Source organism: Pituophis catenifer, unplaced genomic scaffold (assembly GCF_029215685.1).
Source record: "Pituophis catenifer annectens isolate HBS135680 unplaced genomic scaffold, rPitCat1.0.hap2 SCAF_1, whole genome shotgun sequence".
Lineage (NCBI taxonomy): Eukaryota > Metazoa > Chordata > Lepidosauria > Squamata > Colubridae > Pituophis > Pituophis catenifer.
The window spans coordinates 50,536,618-50,555,385 of NW_027256881.1; the positions used below are offsets into that span (position 1 = coordinate 50,536,618).

General features: G+C 38.2%; 1 protein-coding gene across 2 annotated transcripts in view; it reads right to left on the reverse strand.

The window, feature by feature from the left end:
• DUSP10 (dual specificity phosphatase 10) overlaps nt 1-18,388 on the reverse strand; it is a 38,138-nt gene extending 19,750 nt beyond the window's left edge. The window contains exons 1-2 of one of the 2 annotated variants that reach the window (XM_070932402.1): nt 18,297-18,388; nt 14,857-15,697 (exon numbers count right to left, since the gene is read on the reverse strand). In XM_070932402.1, coding sequence (XP_070788503.1) covers nt 14,857-15,655 — 799 coding nt within the window. In that variant the 5' untranslated portion in view covers nt 15,656-15,697; nt 18,297-18,388. Of the gene's footprint in view, nt 1-14,856; nt 15,698-16,866; nt 16,933-18,296 lie in introns of those variants that run through there. The other variant, XM_070932403.1, reaches the window with a different exon arrangement.
• Nucleotides 18,389-18,768: the final 380 nt, after the last annotated feature.

Sequence of the window (18,768 nt, forward strand, 5' to 3'; positions counted from 1 at the left end):
TTTTATGCTCATACTTAAGCAATTAATCTGTAACAGGTCATGCCCTTGAGTTTTCAAAGTATTAGCAGTGGGAATATGGAGAGAGGGAGAGAGTAGCTGCCCAGGAGGAAAAAAACCAAAATATTTTGATAGATCATACCTGTGCAAATACTGCAAACAGAAATAATATTAAATTGTAAAGCTGGAGGCTAGAGGCATCTCTCGTGCTATTTATTTTTTGAAAGAAAAAGAATAATATTCTAATTCAAATAACAGTTGCCTCAATCCACTCGCTCACTCAGGACCAAAATCCAACCAAATGGAATTTAATCATGACCAGGTGAAAAAAATATATACAATTTTAAAAAACGTGACTTTTTTTTCCAAAGAGCAGCTTGGGACTTCCTCCCATTTCTTCAAGTTATGTAATATTAAATTGAACTTTGCTTAACTCTTTAAACTACCTTTACCCTTACCCAATTTGACAGCCTCCAGAATTCACAATCTACACAATTGACAGTTATACTATAACCTATCAATGCCTCCAGGTTCCTTTACATACTGAAACTACTTACAGGAATGGCCTCCAACCTTTTGGGCACCAGGGACCGATTCTGTGGAGAGATGTTTTTCTGCAGATCAGAGGGGTGTGTGATTTCATGTGCTGCCTGCACCCCTCAGATGGGGCTTTGCTTATTTGCATGGCCCGGTTTCTGGCATGCTGCGGCCCAGTGCCAATCCACAGACCAGGGGTTGGAGATCCCTGACTTACAGTCTTCAAAATTCTTCTCAACCCCCCCTCCCTTTTTTTTTTCCAGAAAGCTTTGCTTAGCATAGATGTACTTGAATCAATAGTAACAAAAGCACCCAAACATTTTTAGGTCTTGACCTAAAGGGACTTGAGAATCAAAACACTGACAAATCCCAGATTGCCTTCTCCAATCTATATAGTCTGGTATCTTATTTCTTCAGTGACCAACAATTTAGTAGACAGCAAGATATGAAAGCAATACTCCAGCAGTCCTGGATTCTTTCCTGTTTTAACTTCAGCTGGATCTCAGCCTATTATTCTTTCCAATCTGCTTAGATCTTATTCTTACAAATCAAGTCTCCTTTGACTCAAGCTCGGTTCCTGGTTTTTTGGCAACCACACCAACATTATTTGTCAATACCATTTTCTATTTCTTTTTTTTCAAATGCTCTGCATCCGACACATGCTATAGTGGTCTCCCACTGATGTAAACTTGCGTAGCTTTTGGAGATCAGTCAAAGCCAGCTAGATGCTACCACTGAGTTGAGCATTCAGAGAGAAGATAAAATCAAATATACGAGTATCAAACTATATAAGCTTACTTTGTGAGCTACTGTGATGAGGCAAGTAAATGCTTAGAATCAGCAGCCCTCTGCCTTTACTCTTCCCCACACCCACTAATTTCTGAAACCCAATGGTGGGTTGCCCCCGGTTCGCACCGGTTCTACAGAACCGGTAATAAAACCGGTGGAATGCTCTGCCCACCGACCCCGACGTCATCAAAATGCTTCTGTGCATGCGCGTGCGTGGCCCCGTTGCAAACCGGTAGTAAAGGTAAGTAGAGCCCATCCCTGCTGAAGCCCCCCTCCCCACCTAATTTCCCAAAATGATGCTCCTCCATTTGGACTAGGAAAGACATAGCAGAAAACATTGGAATATTTGCATCATTTGAATCCTTCTTTCAGAGACTTTCAACACCATGGATGAGTTTCTTTCTATAACTGGAGCATCCAAGAGTTTAACTGATCCAAATTTCATACTGTTTTGCTTCTCAGTTTTTAACATTCAGTAAGAATGTTCTTTTCTAATTCTTGGAGAAAGGGAGAAAATGACTGCAATAAAATCAATTAGGTCAGAATTCCTGCAATACAAAACTCACATGGTTTTTATAATACAGAAAAGTTTCAACCGTTTTTATAAAGAGTGAAGGAGAATTCACTCACAAGGCAATTCATTAATTTATGCACACATTTTATTTTAGCTCCAGCTAAAGGCACTCTATCATTTTGCCCAGATTTAGTCAGCAGGAACATACATAGAAAGCAACTTGTGTGAAATATTAATACAGCCATTTGGAGCTTTTATCACTGATTCGTTCCTTCTTCCAGCCAGCAGTGTATTGGTATCTAATTCAACACTGTTTGCCCTTCATTGCAGCCTTGGTTCAGGAACAAAATCAGCAGCTGGTGCTTGTCATGTGGGGGATTATGCAAGCATTAAGACAACACAAAGGGCAACATTCAGAAATTTGGAAAAGGGGCAGAACAAGAAGCCCCTTGGATGAATTTAGCAATCTGGAACTTTTAACACAGTGAATGCTCACTTTTAATGAAATGTAAATACGGCTCCTTTGCTAAAGTTGACAACTTCACTCCCTTTGGGCTTTTTAGCAATATTTATGCCTGTTCAAAAAATTACAATGTACAGTGATGTTAGAACTGAGGTGCGATTTCTCAAATTAATTTTCCATGATGGGTGGATGATGTCCCCACCCCCAATGCAATGGAAAATGTACAAGCAGAAATACCTGAACAAAGCTACAGCTGTTCTGAAATCAAATGGAATCAGTTCAAGGAACATGATATAATGTAAGAATCAATATATTATCTTTTAATTCCATCCAACAGTCAGCTGTGCAAACATATTCAATTTCTGTTTGCGTAGATAAAAAATAAGATCTTTCAAATCAGCATTCTTAAGGTGAAAATATATCACCTACCACAACAGGAGCACCAAGCTAGCTGATCAAACCTGCCCTAATCCTGTATTTTCCCATAATAAGCACAAAATAAAAGCAAGAATTCAGTTTAGATAGTGAACCAATGAGGCGCATGATAATGCTAAATAATAACTTTGCCACTTCAGACAAAACAAATTATGTTTACCCAAGAAAGAAAAACCCACAGTATTCCCCTCTCAACAAGTTACTGCCCTTTGTATCACTAGTCAGTATACATGTTAAGCTATAAAGCTACAGTAAGAGCTTAAAGAAAATAGCATGAATGCATGTTTTAATAACACTTTCCAAACTGTAGCCCATATAAAATGAAAAATAATTAAATATTAATTGCAATAAGATGAATGTAGGATAGAAAATCCTGGTAGGATATGTCATCGGCACACAATAAATTGCCATCTGAGTTCTGGCAATAAACATTCCTTAAATGCTTGCATGAAAATAACGGTACCCTGATCCCTTAAGTAAAAAAGCAACTATCAACAGATAACTGATAACACTTCACATGAGGGTAAATGTTCAACCTGTATTATCCTATTCAATAAGGGGTACGGAATGTCTCACATTAGATGATCTTTCCTGAGGGTTACAATACAATTCAGAGCATGCTTTTACCAAAACAGTATATCTTTCAGAAGTGCTGGGAGTGTAATTTTAAAAAATTCCTTGTGATTAGCTGAGAATTATGGCCATTCCAGTCCCATAAGGCCATAACATAGGAGAAAATTTGCCTGGGATATATTTTAAGATTCAGTAACTGAACATGGCTATTACCAACAAGGTTTTCCAAATAGTTGGTTATACTGTATAGAAAATAGAAGTGAGTAGTTCCTGTATTCACTATGGCTTTCCAGTCATTCTCATTGTAATTAATTCCTTTGCCTTAAATCAACACTTCATCTAATTACTCATCAACTTTCTGGGTAAAATCCTTCTGTTTTTAAGAAATGCGCTAAAAAACCTTGTGTTTTTTAAAAAAATGTTACTGTCCCTTTCCATACCGAAAGTATATATACAGGCTGCCTAATTCTCCTGCTAGAATCATTTGTCTCTTGTGGCATTCACCACATAATTGCTTTTAATTTTATTCTTCCCTCTTCCTGTGCTCTCCTGTTCAAATACTCCTATATTGTTTCAGCATATTTCAGCATTACATTGGCAAAATTACAGTGGCTAAGATGCTGAGCTTGTCGATCGAAAGGTCAGCAGTTCAGTGGTTTGAATCCCTAGTGCCGCGTAATGGGGTGAGCTCCCGTTACTTGTCCAAGCTTCTGCCAACCTAGCAGTTCGAAAAAATGCAAGTAGAAAAATAGGGACCACCTTTGGTGGGAAGATAACAGCGTTCCGTGCGCCTTTGGCATTTAGTCATGCCGGTCACATAACCACGGAGACGTCTTTGGACAGCACTGGCTCTTTGGCCTTGAAACAGAAATGAGCACTGCCCCCTAGAGTCGGGAACGACTAGCACATATGAGCGAGGGGAACCTTTACCTTTTAACAATACTGAACAAACTCTCTCAAATTAAGAGGGGAGGTCGAGTTAGTATCACCCATGATGAAGATCTAGCATTTAATCATCACTAACAAAAAATTTGGCACGACTTGCACTGGAGAAAGGTGGAAGTACACAGCACACACCAATCACTTGCCACACTTAAGAAACTAGCAAATATGTTCATGTGTCATGCAGAAACATGATTCCATAGTCTTTTCCTACCAGTTCTCATTCAATAGGATGAAACAGAATTCATTCTGGAATGTTTCTTTCCAAGAAGAGAAATCTTAGTGGCAGAATATAGTATTCTTCTTGCACATTCTTAATTACAACGTAGCTGCTGTATTCAATTGTTAATCAATGATCTAATCTACAGGTGCCTCAATTACCACATTACAATGAAATCAAAGGGAAATTTTTCAAGGGGTTTCTTTAAACTAGAATGACTCGGCAGCCAGGAAGATTGTGGGGTGATGGGAATTGTATAACACCAACATTCAACTCAGAAGTACCAACCAGAGAAAAAAGAAAGAAAATCTTAAGTAGTCTAGAATATAGTAGAAAAACAGAACCAACTTTTATAAAGCAAGAAAATTATGAAGAAATTGCAAAACAGGTTTCAACACAGCATTATTCTCTTATGACTGAGTTCCAGTGAAATAGTGCTTGGTTTTTAAACTAGTATGATCTTGAAAGTTTGTGTGTTCTCCATCTCAGTCAACTACCTGATGTTTGGTAAGATCAGAAGTAGTCACTTCAGAATTGACAAATCTCAGAAAATTGTTGAGAAAGCAAGTTCTGCTAGAATAAATATGCTGTCATGTTACAAATAGCACACATAAGCAGTTCTCTATACAGAACTGTAGGAAGAAAACATGATATTCTAACTAAGAAAACCACTAAACAAATTTTCCTTTAGTTTCAAAAAGTCCCATGATGTACCATTGGTTCCTAAAAATGAAAGGGGAGGAGCTCTCAAACTACACCACATTACCAAACAAAATAACAACTACATGAAATCAAACCAAAATTACAGCTACCGGTAGTTAGTTGGAATATTCTCAATTATCATATTTCTTCTGTTGCTACGTAGGCTTGTGTTACTTACAAGTAACACAAATCTAAAACAGAGAGATATATACTGATGTTAAACACTTCTTTGTTAACTATTAATGGATGTGTTGTAGTATGTAGACAACACATTTGAATTATCAGTACCAATGATTGTAACCACTATTATATTTATTCACTGGGTTTGGATTACATCTGCCCTCCAGGGCCATATCCTTAAGTATTATTTTCTCTAAATTTATTAGAATAACATTCCATAAAGTAGGCTAGACTAGACTAGACTAGACTGATAGTGGCCACAACACTATCGAATCCATCTGTCCACTAATAAGGACACATCCATTGTCAGTGGCACTCTTAGGACTTCCTATAAAAGGTAAAGTACCATCTGGGGAAGAAACAATATATTATTACCTTTTATAGGATGTCCTAAATGTCATGTTCCATACAAAGGCCTCAACACTGACTCCTTGGCTTGTGTGTTGAAGCCTTTGTTTGGGACATGCATTCTTCTTTGCCAGGGCTTGAAACCAATTCTTCTGCAAATAAAACTAGAGCACAAAATGGGTCACATATCTTGATGTGTAGGTATTCTTCAATATAACATTGAGTTAATTTAAGTGTCCATGACTAAGTTTTTAAAGGGTTAAATTTAGGCCCAGATTAATTCTTCCCTTTTTATATTCCCAGAACACACTGTCCCCTGTTGATCCAAACAAACATGTAGAAACAGAGCCAGTAACTAACCCATTGAGCTTTCATGGCTGGATCTGGAAATTAAGTTCCTAGTCAAAGGTTCCTACTACTACATCATACCATTGGTTCATTTGCACATATCAACTTAAAGCGATCAATTTAGTACAATATAAGAACATCTGTAATTATTAGTTAGCCACTATCAATCCAATGTGTTGAACCCCCAATCCATAATTCATAGCCAACATAGCATATGGAAAGCATTAATCTGTATTCCATTTGTCAATGCTACAGGTAAATTAATAATCAAGACAGATTACTTCTGCATTTATTTATTTATTTATTTATTTATTTATTTATTTATTTATTTATTTATTTATTAATTATATTTCTATACCACCTTTCTCCCGTAGGACTCAAGATGGTGTACAGTCAAGAAAAATATAGATACACAAACATCATAAAATTGCTAATTAAAATTATTATTATAACATAGTTTGACCCAATTAAATAGAACCTATGAAGGGACTATGAGTTATTCAGCAGAGTTGCATAGCAATAGAACAATACTACAGTTACCAAGATACAAATCGTGAAAAAAATGGTCACAGAACCTACAATTTTGGAAGATCCAACACATCTGGAGCTCCTCAGGTTGGGGACAGTCAGTTTATGTCACCCAGCATTCTGTCTGTATAGTACCATAGGTTTATATGCTACAAAAACACTGTGCTAAGATAAATAGGAGAGACAGAATATGAACATCTAAAATTCATATAGTAAAGATAGGACTGCTGCTCAGATAATTAAATAAGAGTTTTTATCTGTACATTCCAGTAGGTAAACTTTTAATATTATTAATAACATTCTGGCCTTCTATACAGATCCAGCATTTCTTTATACTTAAAACAAAAAAAATTCCACAAAATGCACCAGACGTCTAGAAGAGTGAAAATATACTTGATCGAGGTCACCAGGCAGAGCTGTAAATTAAGCCTGTAACTTAATCAGGAGAAGTGGGGGGGAGACAGGGGAGAGGCCAGTAGAGTCTCTCTGATCAGTTTCTCCTCTGTGTGACACTGAACCACTGAAATGGCAACAGCGCAGTCTGCATGACAGGCAGCACCAAACATGGAGAACATGGTCCTAGGCAAGGAGGGAGGGAGCGGAGACAAACTTGGACGGGGCAGTTAGCAACCAATGTTTACAAACATAAACCAGGAAGATCAGATGGGCCAGCCATAAATTATGACTGGATTGCAGTCAAGAAAGAGCCTCACTCAACATAAAAAGCAGAACAGCTCCATAGCCCAACTTCAGTTTTAGTTCAATATCTAAAAACAAAAATGGCATCACACACAGGGCATTAAGAGCTACTGAAGCATGATGGAAAAAATTCCATCTGACAAGTGAAATTGAATAACAAACACCTCTCCAACCACACTGCAAGCACAGAGGCTGAAGCAGAGCCTTGTGATAATATGCATCTGTGGTCCAAATCCTACTTCCAAACAAGGCCTTCTCTTGCTATTTTTTTCAAATTACGATGTTTTTTTTAAAGGACATCATACAGCGAAATTAAGGACATTCTTTTTTCCTGCTTGTATTTTTTCTGCCATCATTAAATTTCAAAAAGGATTCAACCAGCAATTGGGAAAAGAATGGGGAGAAATAATCTCTCTTTTCTAAAGCATCTTTAGATTTATGTTTTTGCTAATTTTAGATACCCAGCTTCAGAATACAAACGTAGCAGTGTTTTTTGCTGGGATATGATGTGACAATGTTTTTTACCTCAAATCAGAGGTTAGGAAGCTTCAGTGTTTTAGCTTGTCTATGGGTTCTTACTTCTAAAGATTAGGACTCCTGGTTCTCTGTCAGACTTCATACACAAACATACAGTCATCAAGAAATCACAGCGAACTCAACTTCAGTCTTCTAAAACTCAGGACTGAATATATGGAGCATTATGTGTTTAAAAGTATTATAATTTCCTTTCACTATTCATGGCTTTCAAAATTATTCAAGAATAAGAAACCATGCCCTGAAATGGAATAACCAGAAGCTAAGAAAGATTGGGATTGTAACCTAGATAGGACACCACCAGGAAATACTAGAACTGTGGGATCGACTGAAAAGTTGAATAACTTCCCAGAAGGCAACAATAAATCATTTGTTTACTATTGCCAATAAAATTGTAAATACAGATCCATGAAAGCACCAAGAGTTGAGCCTGAATCATAGGTTTTTACAAATTACCAAAACTGGGACTGTCATAATTATTTTTCAATTAAAATAGCAGATCAGCAGTAAGGTTTTTATGCTCCATATAAAAATAATTTAAAGTTTACTATATTTAATGAGGTTTTTAATAATTATGACTCACAATTATGAATCCCTATGCTCCATTTGCTGATTAGGGAGTAATTACTGTTTTTCATGTTCCTTTTTTTCTATATTCCATTTCCATATTCTGTTTTCTACATTCCTTTTTTTCTAAGTGGAAATGATTTAAAAAGTATGTAAATGCAAGAACCAATGTTAACATTCCTTAATCTTTGGTCTCTTAAGCAGATCCCCCAAATTAACTCTTGAATAAGACCAAGTGACTTTCTCTTGATTACAATCTCTCTCTACAGATTAGGCTTCCCCATCTTAATGTTTTCTGACTGCTTTTGATTCCAGTCTCCAAAATCCTTAGTGAGTATGTTTGAGAACTATAGGATGTCTGGAAGGCATCAGGTTGAGGGGAAGTGACTGTGGACATGATGCCCTCAGATACACAGCATCAAAGTATTAGTCTTTTCCCTTTCTCACCATTCCAGGAGCACCTAGATGTAGTAGAAGGACTTTTTTTTTAAACAAGTTTTATTAAATTTTTCTTTTACATACATATTTTATGAAACTATACATAGTTTCTCTAACTTTTGAGTCTATTACTCACATAATTTGCCCCAAGCTTTTACTTAATCTTTTCCCATTTCCTTCTCTTCCCTTTGACTGATTCTTTTTTTGGAAAATATTCCCCCTATCCATTCTTTTTTTACCACTGTAAATCCCAGTGTAATCATCTAACTTTTTACCTTCAATTTCTTTACCTTCAATATTATTTTCTTGCTTCTCATTTATATTCTCTTTTTCCTGTTTAGTGTATTCTGACAGTTTCTAAATTTTTATTGCCCTTTATTGATTCACACGTTTTTAAGCATCTCAATTAATGCTTAAATTTAAAAATTATTGATATTTTAACTTGTTTAATTAAGATTTAAATCCATATTGCCTTTTTAAAAAATTTCCAGATGATATCCAATACAAATGTTTGTCCAATCCACTCCAATGTAAAGCTTTATTGTTTTCCACCTCCTTTAGAAGTCAAGACCAAGCAGTTTAAGTAGAAACAAATACTCCTTAAAATTTCTCACAACTCTCGTAGTGATCAAGGTCACTGATGTTATTTCCCAAGTCAGTCATTGTAGTGTTTTTTTTCCACCAGCAGATGTCTCTCTCCAATCCACAATTCTCAGGACAACAAAGTATCCAACTTGCAAAAGTATTTTAAATCCACATAGAAAATACTTTCTCTCAAATTTCTTTTCTTTTTATTGTTTTTAATTTCTCCAAATTCAGTTTTAAATCCAGTTATAAAATTTCCTTTCCTGGGCTTTAATATTTTAACCTTCTCTTTGTTCTTCCTTCAAATTTCCAAACTGTCAAAATTATTTCAAATCCTCTTTAAAAACTACTTTCCCTCATGTTTCTTTTTCTTGTATTAGTTTTAATTTCTCCAAATCCAATTTTAAATCCAACTATAAGGTTTTCTTTTCTGGGCTTTAGTACTTTCACTTCCTCTTTGTTCTTCTCCCTCCATTAAAATTCCCAAGTGCCAATTAGCCTTTCCTCGCCAGGACACTTTAAAGTTTTTTTTTTAATCCTTTTTTACCTGTGAGTTGGCCAATCACTCACCCAGTGCCAATACTCCGTTCAAACACCATTCCTGCACAAAGTCTTATTCCGGTTGCCCCAGCTTCAAAGTAGGCATTTTTAATGGCCGCCGCCCCCACCGCCGGATCGAAGAGCTGCCTCCAACCTTTCAAAAAACTTGCCTGTTCCTCTTGGTCATCTGAGGCATCTCTCCTTCTTCACCGTCCCTATAGGACGGTTCCGGTCTGAAGACCCCTCGACAGCAGTTTGTCTGGCTGGATTTTCGCAAAGCTCATCAGAGCCCACTATTTTCCAGCCAGTCTCACCGCAATGCTACCAGTTTCCTCAGGTAGTAGAAGGACTTTGAAGTCCTTTGCTCATACAGAGATAGCTACCATATAGTGGTTGTGACCATCTTGACTATTCTGCAACACCCCATAACCTTTTCCCAATCAATGCTCTAAAGCTTGTATTAAAAATTACCAATTTAAGAGAATATACAATCCTTGCCGTAGCCATTTTAAGATGAATTAATGTTTGAAGACATGTCAAAGACTTGCTAGCTTCCTTCCAAGGGAGACAAGGGAGTCCATCCCAGTTTGAATATACAAGTCACAGTAAAAGCCATTTTTAAAATTGTATTTTCCACAAAGCCTTTTATAATTAGTGAATACTCCCCATTTCATAAATCAGGCTAGCATATAATTCCTGTACACAAGGAAGAGCAGAAAACAGAGAGAGATCTACTTTTAGATCTCTGCAGGTTTATAACAGAAAATTGAATTTGATGTTTACTAACATCAATTTTCCTCATTAAAAATTTCTGAAGCTTAGCAGGAATGATTTGGGGGTTGTTGTTGTTGTTTAGTTTTTTGCCTAAAAAATAATTTGGGCTCACTTCCTAAACTGGGGGAAAAAAATCCTAGGCACAGATATTATTGTAAAGGTCCTAAGCACACTTAGAAATAGAGTAATCTTTGGCATCAAAACACATACAAAACATAGTATATTTAGGTATTTTATTTCCATTTCATCTACAAAATGATGTTCATTGACACCAGTGGAAATCTTAGAATGCAATTGTTTGTAATAGTACACAAAATTGTCTGCTACAACGTCCTACCTATCAATGACTACTTCAGCTTCAACTGCAATAATACACGGGCAAACAATAGATATAAACTCAAAGTAAACTGCTCCAAACTTGATTGCAGAAAATATGACTTAAGCAACAGAGTGGTCAATGCCTGGAACTGTATGAATTTTTATAAAGGGATGCTCTATTTACAAAGGCACAAGCATAATCTTCTACTGGCCAAGGTGCAAAGGGCTTAGTCAACAAGGTGTTTTCCTAAAGGCATCCTCATGGAACCAGTTCTGAAGGAGCAAAAAATGAAAGGAAAACTATTCACTTCCTTAGAAATAGAAGAATGAAATGCATATGACCAATATGCTGCCCTTATTGGTAGAGTCACACAATTAAAAATGGTGAAAGAATAAATATTCCTGCATGAATTATGCTGCTGTGTAGTTTTCCATACACCGGTAGTAAACTCATGAGAAATCCGCAAGATCTATTAGCAGAATTGGATTTTATTTGTGGTAACTAAAAAAGTTGTCTCCCATTGGAATACAACTGTTTTGGTAAATAAGATCCCCAAAACAATATTTCTTAGAAGATGTCTGCCTTATCAGAACCCTGGCAAACAGCACTGAAAATCTTGAGGTCAGAGGCAGAGAAACTGAACCTAGTTATGGTAGGTTCAGTTGCTATCATTAGAAAACAAAATAACAGTATAACCCAAAACATCTATTTATAAATCATTTTCCATCCATTCAGTGGGACTTATTAGTAGGTGAGATATGCAACTGCAACTGAAGAAGTCTAGTTTACTCAAATTCTGAAAAAGATAATTCATCGCCATCAAATCTTTCTCTAACTTTCCAGGAGGATAAATCAAATTACCCCCTATCAACACAGATTCTCAAGGAAATAAAATTCCCATAGAATTTGCAATTTCAATTCCCCGGTGTTATGACACACATATTAAAAACACTCTTTCTGATTTAAAAAATATATATCTTGTCTTTCAGTCAAAAAGACAGTTTACTATGAAGTTTAATTGCAAAGTTCTCACAACTGCACATCTAAACATTGTTTTTAGCCAGCCAGCTTTTTCTCCTCTTTTTTGAGTTTCTTGTTTTGTTCTCTTGAAAATATTCTAAAATGAGTAGAACTTTTGACTAAAAACCTTGTGTACTTAGAGCATGCCATTCCTCATTAGTGAATTATGAAACTTTAGTTAACAATTACTTCTCTTTTTTACATTAACAAACAACATAGTTTGTTCTCTTTCTTTCTTTTGGCCTTTGGAAGATGCATCATACTGCAAAAAGCAACTTCTACTTTAATCTCCTGCTTCAAAGCTGCTTAATTTATTTGAAAGTTTACTGCTATTCATTTCATTAAATATGCTGAATTTTACAATTCTGATAGTCATTTGTTTGGAGATTGTAAATCCCATTAATTTTAGAGTGACTTCACTATAACTGATGAAGTCTGAAGGCAACCTGTGAAAGAACTTGCCTCATTAAAATTCTATTTTTTCAAGTGAATACATTTAAAATAAATCATGACAATATTCTAATAAACAACAGTTTGATTTCAAAGTTGCACAGCTGCCTTAGACTTATCTAATCCAAATCAGCCTATAAGGGGTAATTCACCATTTCCTACCATTGTTTTCTATGTGCTTTGAAGATTCTACTTCAGTGTTGGCGAACCTTTTCAGCACCGAGTGCTGAAACGGGAGTGCGCATACGCATGACAGAAACCAGAAGAGCAGCTGTCCAGTGCATATGTGCACACCGGGCGGCTGCTCTTCCTGTTTCTGGTGCATGCATGCGCACTGGCCACCTGGTCTTGCGGTTTCTGGCGTGCACACACGTGCGAAGACCAGCTGGCCAGTGTACATGCACGCACCGGAAACTGGAAGATCATCTTCCCAGCATGCGCATGTGCACCGGGCAGCTGCTCTTCCAGTTGCCGGTGCTCCCACGCACATGAAGACCAGCTGGCCGGTGCACCAGAACCCGGAAGAGCAATGGGCACTTCCGGCACACATGCCATCACGGTTCTATGTGCACCCCTGCCCATATAATGGAATGGAAGCCCAAGCGGCAGACTTTTGAAATCCTTATTACTCCTAAGTCCAGCTTCTTCAAATCAGATTTAAAAATATGAATGATGTGCACATTTTGCAAAGATTTTCTTAAGAACACTTCTCATCTATCATGTTGCGAGTTATAAATATTGTGAATAAATTACTGAAGCAATCAGATACAATACCACACAATTTTAATAATACTGTTTGGGATGGATTTATATCAGTGGTGGGATCCTCCCAGTTTAATAACCGGTTGGTGATCATGCGCAGTTTGAAGAAATCTTCACTTCCGTGTTTCTTCACAGGAGAAACACAATTGAGACGTGCCAATCTGCTGTGCCGCGTGAATCAGCTGAGAAGATAAAGGTAGGAAAGTGGTGGGCGGGTGGGCCCAGCTGATCGTTGGGACCAACCAGTTCGCTCCCAGCTGATTGTCAGAGCTACCAATTCGCCCAAACCAGTCTGAATCAGTAGAATTCCACCCGTGATTTATATTTTGTAGTTTTATTTTTGTCTAGCAACTACTCTGATTGCTTATGACAAAAAGGACATAATGATGATAAAGTACAATACTCCAATATTTTACATTGGAGGTCTTCGCATTTGTATTATGCTACTATAAGATATGTTATTAAAACAAGCAATAGAACAAATATTTTTTAATTATGCTTTTAGTTAATAAGCATGGAAGTAACTAATCAGCAGATATTTTCTATTACGTAACTGAGTCAATAACAAGCCTGAATATGTATGTATATGTATGTGTACAAACACACACATAGTGTACACTGCACACAGACTCAAATAAGTGCAACATTTCTCTATTTATTAAAATAGCTCTTTTTTCAGGCTTCTGCCCAAATCTGAGAAAAAAGTGCTAGTATTTTAAAAAACCAGTTGATTAATGCAACTCTTAAAGTAGCAGTATTTTTGTTGTTTTTCAGGTTTCACAGAAGTCTGAAAAAAGTTGAGCTACTTTAATGAATAGCAGAGATGAACTGCAGTTATTTCAGGTCTGAAGCAGGGGCAGGTTTCAAAACCTGTCGCTACCAGTTCGCTCGTGGGTGCGCATGCGCAGAAGCATCCAGCCAGGTGGGCAGAACCTCCCGCCTCTACCAGTTCGCCTGATTCGGGGCGAATCGGCAGCAACCCACCACTGATCTGAAATATTTATTTCAAATCATTTTGAGGCATGTATACATCACTAAACTGTAAGGGAGCTTATAGTATATTTCTTTATATCTATTTTGAATGCCAGGCCATTAAACCCCCAGTTTAATAAAGTACGTTAGAGTGTTAAAAAATAATCTGTTTTAGACCACCAACCATGCTATGAGTCCTTCAGAAGCCAGGAGGAAAAATTACCCCAAAAGGAAGTATGAGTGGTCTGAACTTCCTCCTTTGTCCCTGCCATGTGCATCAGTTCCTCTTCCCAGCAACAGGGAGCTCCAGAAATGATGAAACAGTTGTACTTTGAGATCTTTAGATGGAATCCTGCTCAGGGTCCTTTCTATTAACACTACCACAGAAAACTATTATTAAATAATAGTTTTGTATGGTTTGTATTTTCCCCTCCCATGAAACACAGAAACTCTAGAAGATTTCTGGATTGGTGTGATCTCTTTTAAACATCACTCTTATTTAAAAGAAAGTAAGGAACAGTACATGGGTGTAGGAATGGGTAACCCAGTCATATTTAACTTGGCTCAGATCTTGAATTGAATCGAGAGGAGAAAAAAAGCAGATTAGCAGTTATACATACCTTTGAGAACCAGTGGTTCCTTGCCTTCCCTCTTGAGAGACTCCAGCACTATGTGCAATGGCTGCGAAGGCATTACTCTGCTTGGCTCATTAGTATTTTCATCATAAACAACTATTTCTTTGGAAAAGATTCTTTTAAAGGAGTCTTTGCCTTCTCTGCAAGAGATCAAGTCCAAGACAGTGATCTTGCCCTGCTGAAGCCTTCTCCTACTAATCTTATCAGAGCAATTGATGTGAACAGCCCCTTGGATGTGGCTTTTGTTGTACTCCATGAAAGGCCGGCAATCAATGATGACTGGGCCTTGGTGGCTTTTGTTGCATTTGGTCATCTTTTTTGCCAAGTCATTGGGATGGATGATTTTGATGCTTGCCAGTTGCTTTGTTGGACCTGAGACTGGACTCCCCACACCACCAGTTGGACTCAAAGGGCTAGAGTTCTCATTGTTGTTGACCATTTGGTTTGCTGAGCAAGTCGTCAAGGTTCCTATGCTGGCAGAGATGCTGCTGGTGCTGGCTTGGGTTTGGGCCTGATTGTCCTTGTCGTATGTTGCCACAGTGCAACAACTGGCACTGCTGCATCCACAACTCAAGGAGCGGGCAGAGCCGTTGGATGAGGGCATATACGTCAGATTAGCAGCCTTGATGGACACAACAGCCGTGCTTAGGAGACTCACAGGGTTTTCACTGGCAGAGGAAGCAGATTCAATGTAGCTGGAATCTAAGCAAAGATTGAGATCCTGAGGTCTTACAGGCCTGGAGAGTGCCACTACAACCCTGTCGTCTAGTGGAGAAGGAGGCATGAGGAGGCTGAGAATGGGAAGTCAAAGGAACTCAAGCTCTCTCTGTTAAAAACAAAAGAAAAGGAGAAAAGGTGAGTTATTTGTGATGGACAAGCTTTCATTTTTAGACTTGTGTGGGAGTCTACCTTAACACTGATCATTCCAAAAGCTGTTTGGAATTGGTAAAAGCAAAAACAACAACAACCATTAGCAGTTGCAATCAATTAGCAAAGAAAGATTAGAAAACTAAAGATGCATTTCCGTTTAGCTAATTTAGAAGCAACAGTGTAAATGAATCAGAAAATCCTTCAGCCCAACCTCTATGGAACTGCAGAAGTGACAGAGTGTAATTCCTTGCAAATTAGGACTTTATATTATGTTCATGTAGGCACAAGGGTGGCATTTGCTACAGAATATCCCCTTTATCTCACAGTTAAACCTTAAGGGTAATATGAATGCATATGTCCAAGAGTAAATAGTAAATACCAGACACCAATGGAGTTACTAAATACATTTTTTGCTTGAAAAGAACCCAGCCATGATAGCTTCTTGCTCTCTCTTTCATTAGAAAAAATTGAAAAATCAAACTTTTTTGTTTCGAATTTATCATATTTTAACTGGATAATCTACACAACCATGTTAAAAAGCAAAAAATAAGAGGTTTGGCAAATAAATTAACCTGACACATCTTACTTTAGTAGACAACCTACCACAGTATCTGTGGAGCAGGTAGCAGACAACTCCTATATGGAAGCATTGCTATCCCTGCTCTAAAAGGAAAGAAAGGTTATACAAAAGATCCCAGACTTTCTTCTACATAATCCATAAATGAAAGAGTCAAAAGCTATTAACATGAAGATCACATCTCAAGAAAGCAGGAAAAAAATAAATCTGAGCAAGGAAGAACATGTTGCAACTTTTCTTTAAGACATTTTCAAAATTGCCAAGGAAGAACAGAGGATGCATCGATCCATTGTCTAGCAATGAAAACAATCGTTGAAATGAAAGAGGATTTTTAAATAAATAAATGGGAAGGTGTCATGTATCTCTTATGAGTGGAACTGCTATTTTGGAACTGTTCTTTAGTCAGATACTAATGCAATCATTTAATGACAGCTCTGGAACATCCAAGCCTCAAGGTACCCAAACTCTTCTGGTTACTGCTGAACACATGATTACATAGTTTGAAAATATTTCTCTTAATAGCAAAAAAACCTAAATCTTCCTATTACCTTGAAAGTTCATATTTTATATTAGCTCTAGAGCACTGCTGAGTGACCAATTACATTGGCACCTGGCTCAGTCTAATTGAAAGGGGTCAAAAATGCCACCAATTATTATTATTTTTTTAAAGGTTACCGCATGACCTTCAGAGTCTCTGAAACTTGAAAACTTAATCATACTTATGGGTAACCAATTCCCATTTAAATCATAACAATTGGAGTGCAGAGTAAGCTTGGCCAGGATCAAACAAAAAGGGCAATTGTCCTCATCTCCTCCAAAGGACTGTACCTCAAAAATCATTTTTAACCTTATTTAAGGAGGCATGTTTTTTTTTTAAAGGAAAAAATAATTCTTCCGTATTCGTCTTCTAAAATCATAGCATCCTTTTCACCAGCAAGCACGGCTGTCCTTCCGTTAGTACGGCCCTCATCCTAAACCAACAGTCAGGATAAGTAATGTTCTTCTCTCTACAGAGGGGAGGGAGTATTTGCAGGATGAATTTAAATCGCTGCCGCAAAAAAGGGACAAAATAATCTGTCATCTGGGCGGAAAGAAGCAGCCCAAGAACGCTACGCAGAGGCAAGAAATCTGAAATATACAGAAACAGCTTTTTAACCCCTCTTTTCCGCCTCCCCTCCTTTGTTGAAGCACAATCTCGGTGCGCGCAAATGTGCACCTCAGGCACTTCAAGAAATAAGAAGGCAGCAAAGGCGCGGGGGGGGGGGCGAGAGAGACAAACAAAAAGACAAACAGTACTTTGTTAAAAAAAAAAAAAAAAAAAAAAACCACCCCAGGAGCATGCTGTGACTTTTATAACCGAGTCAGGTGTGGAATGTGGGAGGGTTTTTAAAACGTCTGAAGAACATATCGGGAGGCCAAAGATAATCCTTTCTCCCGATGCAAAGCTATTCGGGAAGATCTGCGTTCTCTGCAGCAGAGGCAGTTTGTAGTTCCAGCCAAACCACGAAGTCAATGTTGCGATTGAAGAAAATCGCAGCCAACAACAACAACAACAACAACAACAACAACAACAACAACAACAACAACAACTCCTCGGGCTCATCTATAGTTCCATAGGTCCCAGGAAAGAGAAGACGTGCCCTCCGGGGATATAGACCAGGGATGCTGTGAAGCTGGATGCCTCTTATGCACCCCGATTCCCCCCCCCCCGATACTGCAGCAATCCCAAACGAGAACAGCTCGCTTTCATCCGACTCGTTCGGTGGACATCCGCTAGAAAGAGAGAAACGCACAAACGACGACAGGAGATAGGCGGGGGTTAGGACGAGAGGCAGCGCTCTCATTTTTATCGACCCAAACTCTCTTTCTCTTTAAAGGGGGGGGGAAAAAAACTCTTTTCGAAGCTTCTCAGTTGTCTACATAAATACGCAGGCACGGCTCCTCTCCTCTCCCCTAGGAAAGAAAGTCATCTACTTACTTCATAAATGAACGGCTATTCTCCAGCACCTGGCGCGCGGCTGTGGTGATCGATTTATATACATCAAGCCCCCATTCACTTAGCTTCATTGATCTCCAGCTGCAACATACTTACTTTCTCTTTTGCTACCCAGTAAATGTAAGGTTCGAAAAGGGGCCGAGGCGGTAGAAGAGATAGACGGGGCCTTCAGCCAATAGGCGTTCTCTCCTGGAGGCTTGTTTTCCGCCTCTAGCGGGGATGCCAATGATTGGGAGCGAATGAGTAAGTGGGCGGAGCCGGTGACTGCCCTCTCATCTCTTAAGGGATGGTTTGGTCGCAGTCGCTTCGGGCTTTCTGTGTTATAACCTGCGGAGCGAGTGATGTCATTGAAGGCCAATCAAAAGCTCTAGTGGGCCAGCCTCAGCCGGAGAGGAGCAGTAGCAGCTGCTCCCTATTTACATGTAAACTTTACCAGGAGGATGTGGTTAACCCT